Source organism: Chrysemys picta, chromosome 18, assembly GCF_011386835.1.
Source record: "Chrysemys picta bellii isolate R12L10 chromosome 18, ASM1138683v2, whole genome shotgun sequence".
Taxonomy (NCBI): Eukaryota; Metazoa; Chordata; order Testudines; family Emydidae; genus Chrysemys; species Chrysemys picta.
This window is the reverse complement of record NC_088808.1, coordinates 5,134,496-5,158,400: the sequence shown is the minus strand read 5'-3', so window position 1 is coordinate 5,158,400 and position 23,905 is coordinate 5,134,496. Positions and strand designations below refer to the sequence as shown.

Genomic DNA, 23,905 nt, shown 5'->3' with positions numbered 1-23,905 from the left:
TGGCCATTCTTACAGGATGGGGGACTCTATCCTGGGAAGCAGCGACTCAAAGAGATTTGGGGGTCATGGTGGATAATCAGCTGAACGTGAGCTCCCAATGTGATGCTGTGACCAAAAGAGCTAAGGAGATCCTGTGATGCATAAACGGGGGGAGGGGTTTTGAATAGGAGCCGAGAGGTTATTTTATCTCTGTATTTGGCACTGGTGTGACTGTTGCTGGAAGCCTGTGTCCAGTTCTGGTGTGCTCAATTCAAGAAGGATGGTGATAAATTGGAGAGGGTTCAAAGAAGAGCCACAAGAATGATTAAAGGATTGGACAACCTGCTTAAGAAAGGGAAGGTTAAGGGGTAACTTGATGACAGTCTATGAGAATCTACATGGGGAACAAATATTTAATAATGGGCTTTTCAATCTAGCAGCGAAAGATATAACGCAATCCAATGGCTGGAAGTTGAAGCTAGACAAATTCAGACTGGAAATAAGACATACGTTTTTAATGGTGAGAAATTAACTACATGAACAATATAGCAAGAGTTGAGGTGGGTTCTCCCTCCTGACAATTTTAAAAATCAAAAGTGTCTGTTTTCCAAAAGATATGGTATAGGAATTATTTTGGGGGAGTTCTCTGGCCTGTGTTATACAGAAGATCAGATTAGATGATCACAATGGTCCCTTCTGATCTTGGAATGTATGAAAAACATGTATTTTGAAGAATAGTTAAAAACTCAGAGACTCGCTGAGTGTTGTTGATTCTATATGGGGAGAGGTTTGTTTAGGTAAGTTTTAATTTAATCATTTTTTATAAAGTGAAGGATATGTGCAACAGCTGTGGTTTTAAAGGCATGTCTTCATCTTGAGCACAACATCAAAAGTAACATTAAAGGTCAACATCCAAGTTTGTCATCCACTCTGTGGCTTCCAGTAAGATGGAATGTATCAAGCCTGTCCCTCCGGCAAAAGATCTTAGAGGGCAGCAATTCACTAGATGCTCCATGGGTTGGATGTCTTCTCCACATTCACATGTGAGACTTCTTCATTTTCCATTTGTGCGTTAGGCAATTGCAGCACCTGTGTGATGTTCTGATGTCGTTCGCTAGGATCCATGTCTTATGCAACATGGTGAAGGTAGGTAATTGTTCTGTAGGATCCATGATCAGGTCTTGATTCTTGACCCTACAATTTTCACATAGCCTCCACCACTTGTCTTTTGGTAACACTCCTGAGGTTTCAAAAGCTTTAGCTGCTAACCAGAAAGGGTTCCTGGATTTCAGGTGGCATCTCAGGAGGGGGTTGGAGACCTTCATAGACGAGCAAGTCTGAGTTTGTTATCGCAGAGTCATATTCTTGTATTATTGCTGCTTCTCTTCAGGGGATGTTGGTAAGATATGCGTGAGGACGGGGAATCAGAATGTCAATGTTAAGTTCAGCACTTCTGTGACAATTTGCATAGCAGTGTTCAATTGCACATTGGCAAGTTTCATATGTGCACTACCTACTCATACTGGCATGCAGTATTCAGACACTGAGACGATGAGGGCCAAGGATGTCTGCAAGGTGTGAGCATCTGATCCTCCATTGGGCTTGGCTAGTTTGTGGATTGTACTGTTCCTAGCCTTTATTCTGGCAGTGGCTTCTGTCAGATGTTAGGCAAGAGGGCTTCCCAAGATATCTGTGTGGTTCTGGATTGTAGCCTGAGTTTGGTGTTGTAGGTGACATTCACGCATGTCTTTACATGTCAGTTGCTCAGGTGAAACGAGGAGGCAGCAGTTTGAGGGTTTGGTCAGAGTCACCAGGACCAGTAGCACTTCTTCAGGTTCTGCAGATCTTGTGTTGAGGATGCGTTCTGCGCGGGTGAAAGGCTCACTTGACGGCGAGCGTGAGATCATTCTCATATCCAAATTTTCATGACTGGCTTCATGGCATGTCACTGAGATAAATATTAAAGAGAGACAGTGCCAAGACGAATTCCTGTGGGAGCCCATTGTTCAGGAAACAAGGTCAGCTGGTCTGTTCTATTATAAGAATGCAACACTTGTGAGCATAACTCTCAGTAGCTGCAGCGTTGCTCTGCAACATGCTATTTTCGACACTTTCAGAATCAAGCTGTCCCGTCAAACCATGTCATATGCGGAGGACAAATCCACAAAGGCTGCTGCTGGTTTGAGCCCATATTGATAGCCAGCTTCCATGTAGGTCATCAGTGTATGTACCTGATTGCAGGTACTTCATCTCAGTCTGAACCCAGATTGCTTTTTTAGAGGCAGTAATCAAAGCCGGGTGTAGTATCCTTCCCAAGAGCTGGTATATTATGCATAGTAATGATACCAACTGTTAGTTTGTCAGCTTGTCTGCTCTCTGCAGTGTCAGGATGGTGGTGACCTTTGCCTGTTGCCACGCCTTAGGCATTTGGCCAAGGGCATGCACGTTGGTAAAGAAGTGTGTCAACCAGTTGTGGCCATGCTGGCCTCGGTTTTTCAGACATTCTGGGAAAACGCCATCTGGGCCTGCTGCATTGCCAAGTTTGGTGAGTTTTATGGGCTTGTCCACTTTTTCTCTAGTGAAAGGCTTTGATAGATTCAGTGTTGCTGGGCAGTTGGACAGAGAGCAGTAAAGCTCTGTCTTCCTGGTCCTTTTGTGATGAAATCTATTTGGGCTTTGGAATTCAGGAGCATTAGGGTGGCGATGGTGTCAGCTGTGACATGTGACATGGTGCAAAGGGGAGGGTTGGTACTGCCATGATTACGGGGAAGCTTCCAGGCTTTCCTGGTGGAGTGGGTGACACTGAGGCTCTGCAGAGCTTTTGCATATCGCTCTCATCTAGCAGAGTTCAGTGTTTCCAGGAGTGTGGTTGCAGCAGCAGGATTATCTATGGTCCTGGACTCCTTCAGGAGAGCCTCACTGTCTGCCAGTCAGCAGGGAGTGTTGGCTTTCCTGTAGCCACAGGGGATGTTCCTTTTTACAGCCTCTTTAAGGAGATCGAGGAACCTGTCATAACTGTCCATGTTCACAGGGCTTTGTCAAACCACTTTTTCCATGGGTTCCATGTAGCTGTTCCAATGGTCCTTCCTAAAGTTTCAGTGTGGTTTTGGTAGCAATGTGATTAGAGGACTAGGTCACTGATGCATATGACAAGAGGTCAATGTTGGCTATGTGAAAAATCATTGAAGAGAGTTTGTTCCACCAGTAGGGGCCACGCGTTCCAGGCACGGGACACGAAGCATAAGTTGGGCGAGTCAACTTTTCTCCACCTTGCAGGATGAAAGGTTCCTGGGTGCTTAAGATCAAACGGTAGATGCTTATTTTGGTTCAAGGCCCATTTAAGAAGCTGTTTGTCCGTGGGATCATTGTTGTCAGAACCCCAGGATGTATGATGGCTAGTGAAGTCTCCAACCCATATTGAAGGGTGGCTGTGATTTGCTAAATCAATGTGGGCCAGGTGACATATGGTGGCCTAAAGATATTTGTGATCTTAAGCTGGCTGACTCGGATTGTGATAGCATATGGTGTTGAAGAGTTTGAGTCCACAGAGCAGGTATTCCACAGCTGTTGTCTCATGAACATTGCCGGTCCATGTCCATGGGCTCACTGCTAAGAGATATCCTGGAATGTGACATTTTGATGCTTTCTTGTTGTCCAATAAGTGACTCTCTTGTAGTGCGAGGACACTGATCTTCTGTTCGCGTATTAGATTGGCCAGGTCATTGCATTTTGCAGAAGAGACGCCTTCCACATGGAGGTGGCATACACATAGGCATGAGCCTTTTTCTTTTCTTTCGTTGTTCACCCTGCAAAGGGCCATTTCACTTGAGATCATCACAAGTCACGAGTCTGTCAATTGGTGTTCAGTTGTCAGACTGATGGCTTGGTCGTGCCAAAGCACTTATCAGGGAGAGCTGAGTGAAGGTTGTCATCACCTCCTTTAGGTGGTGACAAGCATATGGAGCATGCCTTGGGAGGGCCAATCATTGAGCCAAGTCAGACAGTGAAGGACATTTTGGTGTCACAGAGGTGCAATTCCTGAACCCATCACTGTAAGGAAGCCATCCCTGCTCAGATCAGGAGTAAAACTATCCAATACCGCAGAGATACATGATTGTATCATAAAGCAGACCTGCCCGTCTCTTCCACCTACCTAGGGTAGGCCAAACAGTGATGCAACACTGACCAGCTGCTATGAAATCTTACAGTCACAACAGCTACTTCTCAAACACTACAGGAAAAACACATGAGAAAAGCACTCGACCCAGCTGGAGCGAACAAGGAGCTACGCATTGAAGAGGCGCTTACGGAGGCCCAGCGTGCTGCTGCTGACATAATGTTGGTTTCAGATATTCAGATCTGTTGCACAGGGAGCATGTGTGCTGCCCAAGGGCACTTCTATTCCAGAGGAGCCCAGGGTCAATACTGAGGGCGCATGCAAAACCCTGTAAGTGCGAATCTATGTGGGCACTTCTCTAAAGAGAAGGAAACGCTTCACTCTACAGTTGCTTGGCAATGGGGAGAATGAGAAGATGTGCGTTGTAACTCAATTGGCCACAGGAGAATGACAGGTCCCACTGAAGATTCTTAAATTCTCTAAGGTCAGAGGGAACCATTGTGGTCACCTAGTCTGACTGCCTGTATATCACAGGCCACCACCACCACCCAGCATCCGCAATGAGACCCACAGGAGACTAATCATGGAGCCATGATTGTTCCATGAAAGCATGTCCTACTAGTCCAAATACCATATACAAACCAAGGCCACCTAGGTGAAACTTTTGACTTAGACTCATAGACTTTAAGGTCAGAAGGGACCATTATGATCATCTAGTCTGACCTGCACAATGCAGGCCACAGAATCTCACCCACCCACTCCTGTAACAAACCTCTAACCTATGCCTGAGTTATTGAAGTCCTCAAATCGTGGTTTAAAGACCTCAAGGTGCAGAGAATCCTCCAGCAAGTGACCCGTGCCCCATGCTGCAGAGGAAGGTGAAAAACCTCCAGGGCCTCTGCCAATCTACCCTGGAGGAAAATTCCTTCCCGACCCCAAATTTGGCGATCAGCTAAACCCTGAGCATGTGGGCAAGACTCACCAGCCAGACACCCAGGAAAGAATTCTCTGTAGTAACTCAGATCCCACCCCATCTAACATCCCATCACAGACCATTGGGCATATTTACCTGCTAATAAGATCAATTAATTGCCAAAATTAGGCTATCCCATCATACCATCCCCTCCATAAACTTATCAAGCTTAGTCTTGAAGCCAGATATGTCTTTGGCCCCCCCCACTACTCCCCTTGGAAGGCTGTTCCAGAACTTCACTCCTCTAATGGTTAGAAACCTTCGTCTAATTTCAAGTCTAAACTTCCTAATGTCCAGTTTATATCCATTTGTTCTTGTGTCCACATTCAGCTGGCAGAACTTCCCTTTGTGTTGATGCCGTGGGCAAAGTCCTGAGTTTCACTCACCAGTGTATCCGGGAAAGTAACTGTAGTTTTGATCCAGCATCTGGTTTGAAGGATGCTTTGTACCACTAAAGTCCTCTAGGAACCTTGGCTTCCCCAGGGGTGCCAGCACAGAGCAAGGGCTCTTCCGAACATTGGGGTCTGTCAGCAGGCGAGAGGTGGTTTTGCCATAGGTTTCTCCGATCTGGTAGCGGATCTGAGGGTAGAACCCACCATATCTGAGGAGGAAATCACAGACAGGTACTTACTGGTTTGGCAGCAATGACCATTTCAAAGTTCCAGCTCCTCCACACATAGATAGACTAATTAGTTTTACTGTTATGTTTGCATGTATCTGAAAGTGTGTGTTAGGAGGGTATATATACCGTATATACTCGTTCATAAGCCGAATATTTTTGGTAAAAAAGTGACACATCAAAGAGTGGGGGTCGGCTTATAAACGGGTCTACACCGAAATTTCATGATTTTAAACTCTATGGAATCATTGAATTGAATATCTAACACGTTGTCGTTTTGTTTACCTGGAGCGTCTGCAGGCATGGAGCCCCTCAGCTCCCTGTGGCCACGGTTTGCCGTTCCCAGCCAATGGGAGTGCGGGAAGTGGCCGCTTCCAGCAGTTCCCATTGGCTGGGAACGGCGAACCGCAGCCACAGGGAACTAAGGGGCTCCATGCCTGCAGACGCTCCAGGTAAACAAAATGTCCCGACCCGCCAGCGGCTTACCCTGATGGCCGGGAGCCAAAGTTTGCCAACCCCTGAAATATAGGGTCAGTTTATGAAAGGGTCATACAGTTTTTGCTGTTTTTACCTAACCATCTTGGGGGGATGGCTTATAAACGAACGGGCTAATGAACGGGTATATACGGTATGTGGGTGCAAACGTGGGATGCCGGAGTGTAAAGTGCAAATGAAGATGTGTATGGAGATGAACGTGCACATGCCAATGCGTTGCTATGTGAAAAGCGTGAAAGTGTGCAAGTCGAACGTGTGCATGTGGGTGTGTGAGACGCTTTGTCGGGGAGTCCAGAACTCTAAGTCACCTTGTTACCAGGGCCGCCCGGGGGTGGGGGCAAGTGGGGCAATTTGCCCCAGACCCCGGGCCCCACAGGGGCCCCCACGAGAATATAGTATTCTATAGTATTGCAACTTTTTTTTATGGAAGGGGCCCCTGAAATTGCTTTGCCCCAGACCCCCTGAATCCTCTGGGCAGCCCTGCTTGTTACCCTGTCTCGGCAAGAGAGAGATTTGCTGCTACTAAGCTGTGTGTCAGCTCCTCAACATTTCAGTCTGTTAGCGGGCCCAACAAACTCGTTAGGATTCTGCCAGTCCTTGCCTTGCCATGCAGATAATCCTGGGTGTACTACAGTGCCCGAGCCCTCTGGAATAACGTTCCTTTGTGGCATCCAGTCCCTGTCACTGGATGCCCACGGAAATACCACGTCCGCTGTCTCCAAAGAGAGAATACGCACCAGCCTGTTGGCTCAGCTGACGATGCGTCCCTCACTTCAGTATAACGCCGAGATGAATTTATAATAAAACACGAATAAGTTTAATAATAGAGCTTTAAGTGGCACTAAGCAGTGATAACAGAAACAGAAAATGGTTACAAATAAGAGAAAAGAATAACATGCTTCTAAGAGTCTACATAGAACCTTAGCAGCCACCCAGCTTTGTCTAAAGGAGTTCTCACCCACAGTCGCTTTTCAGCATCGACCAACCAACCTCGCTGGGGATCCACTGTTCAGAGATGCAAAGAGCACTGACCAATTTGTCCCCTCAGTGATGGGTAACAAAAGGCCTTTTTGCTTCTCTTTATATTCCCCAAATTTCATTGTCTTTGTCTTAAGAGTCAGGCTGACTCCCGAGGTCCTCCCTTGAGTTCAGCCTGTGGTGTCCTACACATGCTGACGCCATGATGTTTCCTCATCCACCTGATGACCTCAAAAAGAACAGGAGTACTTGTGGCACCTTAGAGACTAACAAATAAGCATAAGCTTATGCTCTAATAAATTTGTTAGTCTCTAAGGTGCCACAAGTACTCCTGTTCTTTTTGCGGATACAGACTAACACTGCTGCTACTCTGAAACCTGATGACCTCAGATGCAAATGAGCTGCCCATTGTCTTTGGCATCCCGACTTATGTTACAGACACAGGCAAACTGGCAAATCAACATTCCACAGTTTGCCAGAAGCTGGGAATGGGCGACAGGGAATGGATCACCTGATGATTACCTGTTCTGTTCATTCCCCCTGGGGCACCTGGCACTGGCCACTGTCAGAGGACAGGATACTGGGCTAGATGGACCTTTGGTATGACCCAGTACGGCTGTTCTTATGTTCTTTGTCTAGGACAAACTTGTTTAACAACTTTGCCCCCAAAACATATTTTAGAACCATATTTGCAGCACACATGTGGGGGGAGGGAGAGCTCAGTGGTTTGAGCATTGGCCTGCTAAACCCAGGGTTGTGAGTTCAATCCTTGAGGGGGCCATTTAGGGAACTGGGGTAAAAATCTGTCTGGGGATTGGTCCTGCTTTGAGCAGGGGGTTGGACGAGATGACCTCCTGAGGTCCCTTCCAACCCTGATATTCTATGAAACTCTATACCTACATCACACAATGATATTATTGACCGGTGTGTCACCAGCTTTCATGTGATACTACACATAACTCTCTTGGCAGATAAATACTATGACAATAATGGGTTAGGTGTAATAAGTGTGTCAGATCTGAAGGGAGTTTACAGACCAGTGAGCAGAGATGACCCGTGCCTGCTAATAGCGGGGGGCGCACAACCCCAGAACAGCTGAGTCATGCCCCCCCAGGCAGCCCCCACTCCTGGTAAAGCAATGCCCCCCCCCAGAAAGCAGTGGCCACTCCCTGAAGCTCCCAGCTGTTCCTTCTGCCTCCCCCTGCCCAGTGCAGCTCATTGGCTCAGCTGCCCTGCAGGGAGGTGGCCTGGCCGCACCTTGTGACTGAACAATCTGGGGGGGTGGGAACGTGACCCTGCATACCCCCTCCACGCATCGCCTCTGCCAGAGGGCATTGAGGGGCTCTCAGTACAAGCATGGTTTGTAGGGGTATGAAAATGCACACCTGGGTCTGCCTGCAAGTGTACAAGTTTGTGAATGGGACTGTAGATGCATATAAGGTAGTGCTTGTCAGTCCGTGTGTGTGTGAACACCCAGAAGTGTGAAAGTGACTGTGCATGTGGCGGGGGGAGCGAGGGGATGCGTTGTGGCAGTTTGATTTTGGCAAAACCTCAGTCAGCATATGTTCTTTGTATAATTAACAGTAAAACCTCTCTCGGTTCCAGGCGACACGCTGGCAAAACAGGTGCTAGCTCATGCCAAGGTCCCAGGCTTTACTGAACACTGACAAATGCATAGCTGGAAACAAGTCTGGTTTTCCTGTGGTGTTAGCATCATCGAAACAGATAGTAGATGGTAAGTTGATAAGAACGTCTTTAGATTTTATAAAATGCTTCTAGAATGCTGCATGTATTGAGCTCACTTATAATGTCCATCGCCCCTGGTATAAAGTTATATTGAGTATTTGCACTGTAAACCTTTGTAATTGTGTAACTCACAAAAACAGGAAAAGCAGCATTGATTACGGTAAAGTGCTTACCCTGCATACAAGAATGACCCACTGAAGGCGTCTGACATATTGCGTAACATCAAAAGATAGAGATTTAGTTGATTGCATTCCTAACTTCCTCCAAGAATGAGAGCCCTACACATGAACTCATCCCATCAGTTTTGGGCTCTGGAGAGGAGGGGATAAAAATCCCTGACAGGAGGAAATTGAATTTCTTTTATGCTGTCTGGACTCTGAGGGGCAAGGATTCCTAAACAGAAGCATAGAGATCCCCATGCTGCTTGGCGTGAGTTAGCCTTGAAAAGACCTTCGGTGCTGACAGATTACTACATCTCTGTCACCTTTGGAAACCACAGGCCAGGGCCGGCTCCAGGCACCAGCCCAGCAAGCAGGTGCTTGGGGCGGCCAAGGGGAAGGGGCAGCACATCGGGCTGTTCGGCGGCAATTTGGAGGCAGGCCCCTCTCGGAGGGAAGCACCTGCCGCTGAATTCCTGCCGAAGAAGAAAGCGGCGCAGTGGAGCTGCCGCCGGAGTGCTGCTGATCGCAATTGTGATTGTGGCTTTTTTTTTTTCCCGACGCTTGGGGCGGCAAAAACCCTGGAGCCGGTCCTGCCATAGGCTGACCTCACTTGCGTGTATATGTTGCCGGCTTTAAGCTATAAATAACTCATTTCTTTTTCCTAGTTAATAAACCTTGAGATAGTTTATTAAAGGATTGGCTACAGGTGTTGTCTTTAGTGTAAGATCTGGGGAACCAATTGATCCTGGGTAAGTCTCTTGGGACTGGAAGCAACGTGAATATTTTGTGATTTTGGTTAAGTGACCACGTATCACTAAATCCAGCTTGCCTGGGTGGCAAGATAGATTGGAGAGCCCCAGGGGAGTGTCTGCGACTCCATGGTAAGACTGGTACCGTGATCCAGGAATTCACATTTGTTACCAGGTTGGTGAAGTCTAATGATAGAATATAGCACCATGTCTGCCCTGGAATAGACACTCCAGACAGCGTGACACCATGGTTTGAGTTTGCATTCACAGCCTGTAAGAACTCTGAATATTTTACAATCTCCAACTGTTCTGTATTTAATCATGGGTCTAAAAATGAACAAAATGAGCTTTTTACCTTTAAACAATTCCTGCCCTTCTGCCATAAGAAGGGGAGGGAGAAAAAAAAAAAAGCAAACTCCAGTAAAACACTGAAAACATACATATGCAGTAATTGGTGTGTGTTTCAAAGGAAAAGTTATAGGATGGTACACAATTCAGTAAGGAGTTAAGGACACTGACTGTACAGATAGATGGTGTAAACAGGAACTAGCACATTGATATTAACAGGTCACAGTCGCACTGATAGTAACAACGCCAACAGTCGCACTGATAGTAACAACGCCAACAGTCGCACTGATAGTAACAACTGACGCCAAAGTCTGGTGCAATAAATGAGTTTGTAACCAAGTAGCAGGCAAATTATTCACAGGGCTTAGTCTGGCATCTTCACTGAGCAGGGATTTAAGATATTTGTGTTACTGTCATAGTTAACTGGACCATGAACAAAATCATTTTGTGTTGGTGCTTTTGTTCAGAGCTGACGTGTGACTACATGGTTTGTTTGCTCTTTTGCTTCAAGTGATACTGTGTCTCTAAGACCCATTATAGAAAACATGTCTTATAGTGAATCACTCAAGGAGCTCAAGCCATTGAACTTAACAAAGAGAAGGTTAAAGGTGACTTGCTCACAGTTTATATTTACCTGTGGCCTTGGAATCTATGAAACATTAAAAATAAATATTAAACAGAACTTAACTACAAACAAACACAAAGCTTGAAGGTTAAACCACAATATACCATTTAAAGACATCTTTAATAACAAACAAAAACCAGAAAATTCCTATCCTCTCTCTCTATATACACACACACACACACACACACACACACACAAATCTATGTTTAAAAGAACATTATTTAGGTTGCAAAGTCAAATCCTCAACAGTTAGGAAATGCCAGTATTTCGGTTGCTAGTGCTACCTTAATTCAATTCCCTGCTGTGTATTCATTATGATATAATCTTTAATTACATATTATTTCCCCCCCTGGGCCCTGGCCTCCACCAAATGCCCAGGATTGATGGTGGTCAATGAATGAGCAGCAATTCAGTCCTGTTTTCTTTCCTACCTGAAGCCGGAAGGGTATTCCTTTGTCTGAAGTGCACATTGATAACTGTGCTGGCGGAAAAGCGTTTCTTGGATTTTAAGGACCAGGACAGAGACTACGGCGCCGCCGAGGCTCTACCTACAGTGCATGTGGGAGCGAGGTTCCCAGCCGGAGTAAACAGATTTATCCCACTGGGGCTCAGGCTAGCGCTAAAAATAGCAGTGTGGCCACTGAGGCTTGGGCTGGAGCCCCTGCCATGCACCGTGCGTAAGGCTGCGGGTGCCACTGGACGTCCAGGTTGAGGAAGCATCACCACCCTGAGTCAAAGAAGAAAGCAGTTGGCCACCAAGGAACCAGAGAGTGAGGAAATCAGAGCGGAGGCATGGCAGTCCATAACCGTCAGAGGCAAGAGGATGAGGCGGCATTTTACACGGCCGTAGGCAGATGAGGATGGGCAGGCTATGAGAACCAGGAGGAATTCCACCCAGCTAGAAGTTTCCAATTGATACCACCTCCTCAGCGTGGAAAGGGGAAGCTCTCTCTGACGATCTAGCTGGTTGAATGGAAGGGAGAGTTGTATGAGACACCTGTCTGAGCGCAACCTGTAAGAAAGTCAAGCTTGCCCCCCCCCAAATACCTGCATCCATTCAAGGAAGACGACAATCCTTGTTGGGGATTCTATATGGAGAAGAACGGAAAGACTGTTCCGCAAGGGCCAGGCAGATGACAGGACAGAGCTCTCCTAGAACCAAGACAGGTTTCTGAAGTCAGTGGGGAAGGAAGCACTGGTGAGGTTGCCACCAATGACACTGTTGTGGGGCACCTCACAGATTATCGATGACTTCAGGGAACGCAGAAGGGTGCTGAAAGAGAGGAATGCCCAAGTGATCTTTCTTGGCGATCCTTCCTGTCCCATAAGTGAAGGAAGATTCTAGGAGTGAACTGCTGGCTAGGGAAGTGGTGTACGGGTCTGGCTTTGTGGATCATTAGGCCACCTTCTATGGGAAGCGTGGTGGGGGGGGCTGTGAAGTTTGGATGGCCTCCATCTCAGTACAAGGGGAACCAATCTTCTGGCTATGCTGGCTTCTGGACAGGTTGGCTAGAGTAGTAAGGGGGAGTGGGATTCACTAGTGGACTTATGTGCTTGGATCGCTCACCTCCCAGGACAGTGACTTAATCACTGTGTTAACAGGTATTCTAGGGCAGGGCTCTTTCAATCTCTCCTGTTGAAATTAGTCCACTTTGTATGAATAATTGAATAGAATAGCTGAAAGCCCATGCTGTTACACGTGTGTGGCATTTGGGCCAAGTAGTCCACCAGTGCAATGACTGCATGCAAATTAGCTGCAGAGTAAGGGTGTTGATTGGTTGAGTTATCTTTGATATCACAGTTGTCTAGGACTCTTGGCATGGCATAGCTGTAGCTGCACAGTCAAATGGTATATAACAAGAACCAGTGGCTAGAAGTTGAAGCTGGATCAATTCAGACTAGAAGTGAGGTATACCGTTTTAACAGTGAGGGTAATTAACCATTGGAACAAAGAGTGGATTCTGCATTACTAGCAATGGTTAAATCAAGATTGAATTTCTAAATCACGATAGAAAAAACATCCTAATATATATTCTCTAGCTCACACAGAAATCCTGTGGCCATCATTACACAGGAGTTCAGACTAGACGATCCCAACGATCTCTTCTGCCTGCACAGTCTACGGATATTGTTTTCCCTTTTTTCAATGTGCAGCTCTCGGCCTTATTTGCCACACGCTATTAATACACTGCTCTGAAGACAGAATTCTTCATTTCCTCATGAACTTTTCTATGGCATTCATCACTATCATATCTCAGTGCTTCACAAGCACGGATTAATCTATTTTCACAACACCCCTCTATGATGAAGGGGTATCATCCTATTTTATAGCTGGAGAACTGCGACACAGAAAGATTAAGATCAGAACTATCCACTAATTTTGCGTGTCCAATTTGAGACACCCACCCATTACATATAATCATCTGGCACGTCATATGTTCAATGCCTGGCTCCCATGGACTTCAGTTGCCGCTGTGAATGCTCAGCACTTCTGAAAGTCAGATTCCCAGGGTCTAAAGTCAGGCACCCAGAAAATAAGGACTATTGACCAACTGTGAAAATTTGATACCATCACACAAGAACTCTTTGGCAGTGATAGAATCCAATTCCCCACAGCAGCATTCAACCACCTTAACTCTGCCTTTCTCTTCTCGAAATTTCCTGTCTCATTCACTACACACCTTCCAACTTCTGTAACCATTAAAGCAAGGGTCTTACAGAGAACAGTCTTCCCTCACTCCAAAACCCTGATTCATCCCCAGAGCAGGGCCAGCTAGGCATTAAGTGAGGCGAAGGTCATGTTTAAAACATGTATGTGACAATGGGATTCAAAATTGTATCATAATGCATATGGACAAGGCGACCTTTGTTAATGTTGCACGGGCAACCTTAGTGCTGACATTTCCAAACTACATTTTGCTGACAGAGGAAGGGGAAGACTCTGGAATCTTGGACTCCATTCCAGGATCTGCAAAGGGGTGTGTTACATTTCAGTGATATCTGCTGGAGGCTCATGCTGCCAGTTCTAAAATAGCTTTAGAATTTTAGACATTATAGATGACAATTTCCTAACTCAAAAAGTGTTGCAGCCAACACGTGGGAATTCTTTGTTAGACCTTGTCTTAACAGATAAAGAGGAACTGATCACACAAATAAAAGATAGCTGCAGCTTAGGTACAAGTGATTATGACTTGATTACGTTTATAATGTGTAACCAGAATAAAGTCGAGACCAGTAAGAGATATACATGGCCAGAGCCAATTTCACAAAGCTGAAAACAAGTATGAGCCAAATCAGCTGGGAGGAAGAAATTAAGTAAAAAAATATGAATGATAACTGGGAATTTTTAAAGAATGTTTACTAGCTGCCCCAAAAGCCACAATCAAGGAAGAAGGACATACTGGTTAAAAAAAAAAATCTGACTTGGTATTTATATATATATATATATATATATATATATATATATATATATATATATATATATATATATATACACACACACACACACACACACACACACACACACACAAAACAAATGGAAGAAAGGGGAAGCTGATAGTAATGAGTATAAATCAGAAGCTAGGAATTGTAGAAAATTGATAAGGGACTGTGACGAAGTTGGGGATTTGTGTAGTGTTTTACATGAATAGTCTGTGCACTCCTCAGTTTCCCTGTGTGCTGCATGTTTAACAAGGTGGTGGGAGAGGGTTTGTTGTTGCAGGGGACCAGGTGTGACCTCACCTGGCAGGCGGGATCCCCAGAGAACGGCCTGAAGGTGCGGAACTCTAACAACTGGTGACTTGGTGACTAAGAGGCCCACCCCAGCTTGGCAATCAGTCGGTTCTGGCCAGTGGGAGGACAAAGGGCAGAGGAAAGAGGACCCCAGTGACCTGACCAACCAGTTCCAGCCAGAGGGGAACAAAGGACGGAAGAGAGAGGGCCCCAGCGACCTGTTTACCTGGGACAGAAGACAAAGGACAGGGGAGGAGCTGTTGGGGAAGATGATATCGGATGATCGGCTGGAAGGAGGGGGCTGCTGGACTGGGGAGAGAGAGCAGCCAGAGCCCCCCTGGATGCAGGAGAGACCTGGATGTGCTGAGGGTTGCTAGGCCTGAGGGCCGGGTAGTTTCCTGTGCTGGGTTTAGATGCTCAATAAGCCCTCCTGTTTTACACTGGTGGAGAGTCACTCCAGTCTAGAGATCAGGGTTGCATTATTCCCTCTGGGTGTGGAGGCCCAGGGGGTCCAGAGCGAATGGACTCCCTGAGGGGGCTCAGGGCGAGAGACAGGTGTGCTGAAGGCTCAGAGAGGTGTGGTTCCAGGAGGCGGAGGGACTTAACCCCTGAGAGAGTGGACCCCTGAGAAGGGCTGTCACACTGAGGGGGTTCCTCCCAGGGACTGTACAGAGCTGAGAAAGCACGAGTCCTCGGAAGCTGTGAAGGGACACAGAAATATACTGCCAGCAGAGTTAAGGACAATAAGGAGTTTTAAAATATATTAGGAACAAAAATAATTCTGACAAAAGTACTGCTCCATGACTAGATGGAAATGGTAGAATTAGCAATAATAATGAAGAAAAGGCAGAAGTGTTCAATAAATATTTCTGTTCTGTATTTGGGTGAAAAAAAGCAGACGACTGTCTCATCATATAGGGATGATAACACTCTTTCCAATCCACTAGTATCTCTGGAGGATGTTAAACAGAAGCTACTAAAGTTAGACTCTTTAAAACTAGCAGGTTCAGATAAAACTCTCGGATGCAAGTTAAAAGAGCTGGCTGAGGTCCATTAACATGGATTTTCAGTAAGTCTTGGAGCACTGGGGATGTTCCAGAAGCCTGGAAGAAAGCGAATGTTGTGCCCATTTTAAAAAAGCGTAAGTGGGATGACCTGGGTAATTATAACGCTGTCAGCCTGACATCGATCCCGGACAAGGGATCCGGTTTTGGTCCTACGCTGGTTAACATTTTTAATCAATGACTTGGAATAAAGCAAAATCATCACAGATACGTAGTAAATAACACTGCTCTACAGCCAAAATGCTTCTGAAATAAATGTAGTCAAACTTAACTAATTCTGGGTCACTGAGAATGAAAATGATGCTTAAAATTGTTGATTGGCTCTAGTTTTCAAGATATGCTATTGGGTCAGTATATATGACCCTTGACTTGGGAATGGCAGAGGATAAGTGAGTTATAAAGGGAAGGGATCTCAATTTAAACCAGAAATGACTAAAATACATCTTTGACTGGATCTATGAATAAATCTCTGACTGGGTTTGGACAGTACTTGCTTTTTAGGCAAAACAATGAATGATGCAATCTGAAGCTGGTATTACGTCATACATGATATGAATTGCATCATGTTATTCCTAGAAGTCATGGATGATGCAATCATAACGAAGCTTACATCACTGCTGAACAAATTGCCCTATATCAGCTCTAGAAATCATACAGTGTCGTGCTCTCTTATTTGTCAGTGTTTGATTTAGCAAAGGGACACATTTCTGTTTAGCCAAAGTGAGCAGAGATGCCTCGTACTTCTGTGAACAGTGCAGATAGCAGAAGTTATGTTTGTGGTGAAGTGACTTTTGCATCACAAAAGCGCAGTATAACCACTATGGTTAAGAAAGGCTATCACCTTTATTTTGGCTGCAAAATTGGAGATCAGGATAAGAGGTGGGCCCCACACATATGCTGCAACACTTGTGCAACAAATCTTCGCCAGTGGTTGAACAGGAAAAGGAAATCTATGCCTTTTGCAGTGCCAATGATTTGGAGAGAGCCAACAGATCATACCAGCAATTGTTACTTCTGCATGGTGCCTCCAGTTGGGAAAGGTGTGTCAAAGAAGAAAAAGTGGACTGTGCATTATCCAAACATTCCATCAGCTATACGCCCAGTACCCCACGGAGAAGGACTGCTGGTTCCTGATGCACCAGAATCCTTCTCACTTGCATCAGACGAGGAAGAGGAAGAGGAAGAGGATGAAACTTCTGGTCCTGAACCATCAATGTCACAGGACCCACATTTTCTCCCATCCTCCTCCTCTGAACCACACCTCATAACACAAGGTGAACTGAATGACCTTGTCAGGGATTTGGAACTACCCAAGAGTAAGGCAGAGCTGTTGGGCTCCAGACTACAGCAGTGGAATCTCCTCGCAGGTGATGTTAGGGTTTCCATGTTCCGTGACCATCAAAAGGATCTTGTCCCATTCTTCTTCATGGAAGGTGATCTTGTAGCCTGCAACAACATCGATGGTGTGATGGCAGCCCTCAACATCGTTCACGATCCAGATGAGTGGAGACTGTTCATTGATGAATCAAAGACGAGTCTTAAAGCAGTTTTACTGTATAATGGCAATGTTTTGCCATTAATTCCAGTTGGTCATGCAGTCCATATGAAGGAAACCTATGACAACATGAAACAACTTTTGAGGTGCATAAACTATGACCAACATCAGTGTCAGCTTTGTGACGATTTGAAGGTTGTTGCTCTCTTGCTTGGTCTGCAGACTGGATACACAAAGTACTGCTGTTTTCTCTGCGAATGGGATAGTCGTGCAAGAGATTCCCACTACATCAAGAAAGATTGGCCACTCCGACAGTCATTGGAGCCTGGGAGGAAAAGTGTTCAGCATCCACCACTTGTTGAATCAAGGAAGATTTTGTTACCACCCTTATACATCAAGCTGGGTCTGATGAAGAACTTTGTCAAGGCCATTGACAAAACACAAGCAGCTTTCAAGTACCTACGTGGAAAATTTTCAAGGTCAAGTGAAGCTAAGATAAAGGAAGGTGTCTTTGTTGGTCCTCAGATTCGTGAACTTCTTCGAGATGATGCATTTGACCATGCACTGCGTGGCAAGGAAAAGACGGCATGGAAAGCCTTCCAGTTAGCGTGGCAATAAATTTTCTCAGAAACAAGAAGGCAGACAACTACAGGTTGTTGGTGGAAAACCTCCTCAAGGCATACAAAAGCCTTGGTTGCAACATGTCACTAAAGATACATTTTAATCCACCGAACTGCGAAGCAGTGAGCGACGAGCACGGCGAGTGATTTCACCAGGACATTGCAACAATGGAGAAACGCTATCAGGGCAAATGGAGCCCATCAATGCTTGCAGACTATTGCTGGACAGTGACAAGAGATGCTCCATGTAATGAATACAAGAGACAAGCCAAGAAGCGCCGAATAGACATTGAATAGGACTAAACTATGTACAAAATAGTTTTTTGCCTTTTGTTTCATAATAAATTTTATTTATATAGCCCTTTTGCTGATTTTTAAAGTGTTACATAAACAGGACAGGTGAAATATTATTATGTAAAGCAACCATAAACACATGAAAAGACCTAGGTTTAGAATTTATGATTAAAACTCTACTATCTACACAATATACATAGACATAAAATGTAAAAACTTAAATATCTTAGAAACAGTAGCCAATCAGTTGTTTTAATTGTCATATTTGAACTGAGCACATCAAAATACATAATAAATAGCACATTTTATCTCTGAAGCAGACGACTTCTCAAAAATTGTAGACCAGTGTAATAAGTGGTAAATGATAAAGAGGACAGGTTACCGATTCAGAGCAATCTGGAGCTCTTGTTAAACTGGCTGCAAGCAAACACTCTTCATTTTAATATGGCTAGAGGTAAGTGTATACATCTAGGACCAAAAAACGTTGGCCATACTTACAGGATGAGGGACTCTATCCTGGGAAGCAGTGACTCTGAAAAAGACTTTGGAGTCACGGTAGAATACAAGCTGAACATGAGCTCACAGTGTGATGCTGTGGCCCAGAGGGCTAATGCGAGCCTGGGATGTACAAACAGGGGACTCTCAAGGAGCAGAGAGGTGATTTTAGGTCTATATTTGGCACTGGTGCCACCGTTACTGGAATCCTGTGTCCAGCTCAGGTGCGCACAATTCAAGAAGAATGTTGATAAATTGGAGAGAGTTCAGATGAGAGACACGAAACTGATGACAGGATCAGAAAACCTGCCTTAGAGATAACTCAAGTTCCTCAATCCATTTAGCTTAGCAAAGAGAAGGTCAAGGGGTGACTTGATCATAGTCTATACGTATCTACCTGGGGAACAAATATTTAATAATGGGCTTTTCAATCTAGCAGAGAAAGGTCTAACACGATCCAATGATTGAAGTTGAAGCTAGACACATTCAGAGAGGCAATAAGGCATCCATTTTAAAAGATGAGCGTAATTAACTATTGGAACAATTTACCAAAGGTTGTGGTGGATTCTCCATCGCTGACCATTTTAAAATCACAATTGGATGTTTTTCTAAAAGTTCTGTTCTAATAATTATTTTGGGGAAGTTCTATGGCCTGTGGTATACGGGTGTGTGCGTGAGTCAGACTAGATGATCATAATGGTCCCTTCTGGCCTTGGAATCTATGGATCTAATGGGCACAGACTTTTTTGTCTATTCCCTCCAAGCTTGAACCCTTCTGACCCATCTCCTCCAACTTGTCCCTGTTCCATTGCTGTCTCTTCCCCACCCTGTCTCCTCATCCTAGTTCCATTCTCCTCAACTAGCCTGCACCAGTTTCCAATCCTCCGGCTTCTCATCCTAGCCCCCGTCTCACTCTCCAGACTCCTGTCCTCTCTCCCCCATTCCTATTCTCAGTATCCATACCCAGCCAGTCCCACTTCCCCTCCTTCCAGATCCTCATCCAATCCGTCTCCTTCCCCACCACCTCCTTCTTCCTACCTTTCTGGTTTCTAGTCCTAGTTTCCTTGCCCAGCCAATCCCAGTCTACTCCCAATACCTAGTCTCCTTCCCTCCCCACTGAGAACAGAAGAGAGTCAGGCTCCAGGCTTTCATTTATGGTGTCTGGCTCTGACCCAGCCCAGAACAGCAATTAAAGGGAAAGACCTGCTCAGTCCCCAACAGCCTCAGGCTGCAGCATCCTCAACGCAGGTGAAGTCTTTTGGAAAGTCTAGCTGCAAAGCTCTAGCATGTGTCCTCTGAGCATGTGTAATCTGCAGTTTTTCAAAGTCTGGTGACTTGGTCCAGTTTGGGCATATTTTAAAAGGACTGGCAAAAGGCAGGTCCCCGATATAAAGGCCAAGCCCCTGCCAAATTTCAAAACTCTACTCCAAAGAGGCAGTAGAGGTTTTAAAAGAAAAGGACATCAGAATTTAATATGGGCAAAATATATTTTTCCTTACCCCATTTCCTGCAGCTGAACCATTTTGGCTGATGGTCTCCAAAATAATTCAGCCTGAAACAGACACCCTGGGCGGAAAATTTCAGCCCAGACCATCACAGTTTGGCAAAAGTTATGAGAGATTGAAAACAGCATCTTATAAAAGGAACTGTCAGGCAGCCTTCGTAATAATTGGTGCTATCAGCCCCACCTATAACATGCATGTATATACATTAACAAGCTTCTCCCCCACATACCCAGGCACACACATAATAAAACTATGTTAAAAAAAGAATGTTAACGTTGCAAAGTCAAGCACTCACAAATGAGGAAATGCCAGACCTTAATTCCATCTTTAACTATATTCTATACAAATGCTCCCCGCTTCATTCAGTGCACTTTTAAATGGAGAGTTTAATTATATCAGGAGACAGATCACAATTCATGTAAACAATACATTTCCCTCCTCCATCCTCCCCAATTACACCAAGTTCCTTCAGCATCTGTAAGTGATAGGTTCGCTGTGCGAGTCAGAACTCACCCTGGGATGTAGTAAGGATCCGGGGTGAAGAGGCTGTGTTTCGGTGGGGCTGACATTGTAGGTCAGCATCTGTGCTTGGGTCTTCAACTTACAGGAGGCAGGGACTGGGTGAAGTCAAACAACACGGTTGCCATGGCAACCATTGTGAAGATGCCACAAAGCCACAACAGCAGCAAAGCCAGAAAATTTAATACGCTCGTAATGACACTTCACACCAAACGAAGCCCTGTGCTTGTCAGTTTTCTGGGTCAACATGTACAACAGACAACTGGCCAAGTTCCGAGGGAGACTAGGGTCTGTCCAGGACGGTGAATAAAAGTGCTTTTCTTAGACGAACTACCTTACTTGAGTTAGCATAATACACTTGGAAAGCACCCGCGCACCTCTGTAAGACACAGTTTAACACCTTTGAAGTTGTGTTAGCAGGTTGTGTAGTAGCCTAGGTCATGTAGCGTTCACCTATAGTGCAAATTACTCAGCTAACATGGCTGTGAAGTTGTTAAACTGTGTCTATACAAGGTGCTTCAACTCATGTTAGCGAACTCGATTTTAAAGTGCTCCCTATAGCATAACCAACATAACACACGAGCCAGATTAATATTCCACAGGTTGTCCCAGCTACCAGTTTAAACTTCCCAAAGTAGCCATCTAGGATTGTGATGGGACAGCTGCCCCTCACTGGTATGTAAGAGGTTAAAGCAACCCTGGGCAGGCTGTGTGGGAGGCAGCCAATAAGGAAAAGGCTTGTAGTGCTAGCCAATTAGGGGAGGGTTTATTGGAGGAGCCAATCAGGGCCAGGCTGGCCCATATAAGAAGAGGCTGCTGAACATAGCAGAGGACAGTCAATCCCTGGAGGACGAGGGAGGAGGAGGACGACTGGCTGCTTAGAGGGCTGAAGCCATGGACAGAGCAGTGCTGGGAAGGGTCAGCAGAGTATGAGAAAGCTCCAGGCTGACTGCTGTCAAACTGAGGCCCTGATACAAGGGCAGAGGCGGTGCTGGGGCTGCGGGGAAGTGGCCCAAGGAAGGAGATGGCGGAGTTGGAGAAGGGGCAGCACGTGGCTGCCAGTTTTAGGGTCCCTGGGTCGGGGCCTGGAGTAGTGGGCGGGCCTGGGCTCTTCCCCCTCCCCGTTTCCCCCACTGGCCACTGAGGGAAATGGCCAGTGCATGGACTGCAGTCTGCCACTGAGACGAGTGGCTAGAATCTGGACTGCAGATTTGCCACTGAGGCGAGTGGCAGGACTGAGGGCTGTCGGTCCCCCGGAATGGGGCAGAGAACTGAGTGAGGCACAGCTGGAGGGCTGTGTCCAGAGGAGGATGACGCGGTCCGGGGTGTGACGCACATCCTGGGCACGGAGACAGGAGTGACAACGGGCGAGACACCACCTGAGGAGGGTGCACTGGCAACCCCAAACTAATTCCCAGGATGGCCAGCAGGAGGCACCGTGGTGGTGAGTCAAATTCCATCACAGGAATCCAGTTGCCAGGTGCTTCCATGACACTCACTGCTTTTGGAGAACCACTTCCAGAGCCATCTGGACATTGGTCATCACAGTCTGGATCTATAGTGCCTATCAACCAGGGATCCCAGGGGATGCCAGCGACAGACAGCAAAACTCTGACTGCTTTTTGGGCCAAGGCATCAGCAGTTCAAGGCCCTGGCTTCTGAAATCAAACACAGAAGGTATATAATGGGATTTCAAAACCACTTGCCGAACAGATAATTGCATGCACCAGTGACCAGAGCCGGGATGAAATCAAGGGCTGGAAGGTGGTCTATGAGCAGGCCAAGGCAGTAGCGGTAAGTTCAGGGGAGCACAGCACGTGTCCATTTTATGCTGCATTTTGAAAGACTGTCCCATCACGAGCACAGAACACTGAATGGACGCGGCCTGCACTTGAGGATGTTATAGTCAGAAAAGCGATCAGCTCTGCTACCCAAGCCAAACCCGCTGAGCCCTGCAAGAGTCACACCCAGCTTGCCAAGACCCTCGTGAGTTAATGAGAGACATGCCGGCTGCTCCACTAAAGGAGACAGACCTTGACGAGGACGTGCCATCCCTACCCAGTCAGTCTTGTTTGTTTGTAATCTCTCTTTACTTGGACAGTGTTGTGAGGGTTCAGACAAAGCTGCCTTTGGTGGTGGTAGTGTTGTTAGGGGGAAGTTCTGGCTTTGATAGGGTGGAAATGTCCACCTATCTCTATTGTTCCCTCCACCCCTCTGGTCATTCCTGCTCTGGTTACTGTGACGAATGTGGGAAAGAGCTGATAAAATATTACAAAAATCCGTATGACTCTGTACCTATCCACTTGACATGGCTATCCCTTGGGGGGTGGGGTGGGGTGGGGGGGGGAGGAAGAATTGATTTTTCTCCCAGATGCATGGGAGATCAGACAAGGTATCCGCGACATGGAGCCATTAGGGCTGTCTGGGTGGGGGTCAACTCATTTGAATGGCACACCCTGCCAAGATAATGGAAATAGCACACCAGGTATTTCAGCCGCAGTTCCCACAGTACCCTGCTGCACATGGAGCTCCGTCTGGGTTCCCATAGGACCCTGCTAGGCCCAGCTCTCTGCGGTCTCCTGCTGTGCTCTTGGAGTCTTCTCCCTCGGGGAATGGGCCAATGCTTCCAGCAAAGCCAAGCATTGTTCCCTCTGCCCCTTGGCTTCCACCTGTACCCAGGCCAACTCTTGCTCTACTCAGACCAGCTGGCCAATGACTTTCCCTGGGGATATGTTGGACTCGTCCAAGTCTTGTTGGCACTTCCTCAGCAGGTCCTTCACATCTTGGGCATCATGGTCTCACCTCTGGGGTCTCCTTACCCTGGCTTCCAGCCCCTCTGCTTTTTTTCCCCATCTGGGCCTAGACCCTCTGAGTCCTGGATCACTGTCAGGTCTTTCCCACATGAGGGCTGAGTAACCCACCCAGTCTCTCCCCAAGATTACGGGCCACACCAGGTCCTTGACCACGCTGACCTGGAATCTAGCTCACCGGCCCTGTACCTCCAGCTCAAATTCTGCTGTGGGATAGACTTGGGTCTCCCCATGTACATAGGAGACACATACTGGGAGGTGTCAGTCCAGGCTAGTTGCCTTCACCTGGTCCTCCCAAACCAAGGTGTACCTACACCTTGAGTCTACCAGACCCTTAACTACCTCAGCTTGACTGTCACTACCCATGGTGGGGCCACGCTGATTTGATTTAGTTGGGGATTGGTCCTGCTTTGAGCTAGATGGACTAGATGACCTCCTGACGTCCCTTCCAACCCTGATACAGTAATTCCTCACTTAACGTTGTAGTTCTGTTCCTGAAAAATGCGACTAAGCGAAACGATGTTAAGCGAATCCAATTTCCCCATAAGAATTAATATAAATGGGGCGGGGGGATTAGGTTC

The 23,905-nt window shown here is 46.3% G+C and overlaps 1 protein-coding gene across 1 annotated transcript in view; it reads right to left on the bottom strand.

Annotated features, from left to right (window-relative positions):
- The window catches only part of CIMIP2A (ciliary microtubule inner protein 2A), a 59,230-nt gene extending 38,557 nt beyond the window's left edge, over window positions 1-20,673 (bottom strand). Inside the window, exons 1-2 of the mRNA XM_065572643.1 lie at window positions 20,509-20,673; window positions 5,456-5,670 (exon numbers count right to left, since the gene is read on the bottom strand). Of these exons, the coding sequence (XP_065428715.1) occupies window positions 5,456-5,670; window positions 20,509-20,564 (271 nt within the window). The 5' untranslated portion in view covers window positions 20,565-20,673. The remainder of the gene's footprint in view (window positions 1-5,455; window positions 5,671-20,508) is intronic.
- Between the last annotated feature and the right edge of the window lie 3,232 nt (window positions 20,674-23,905).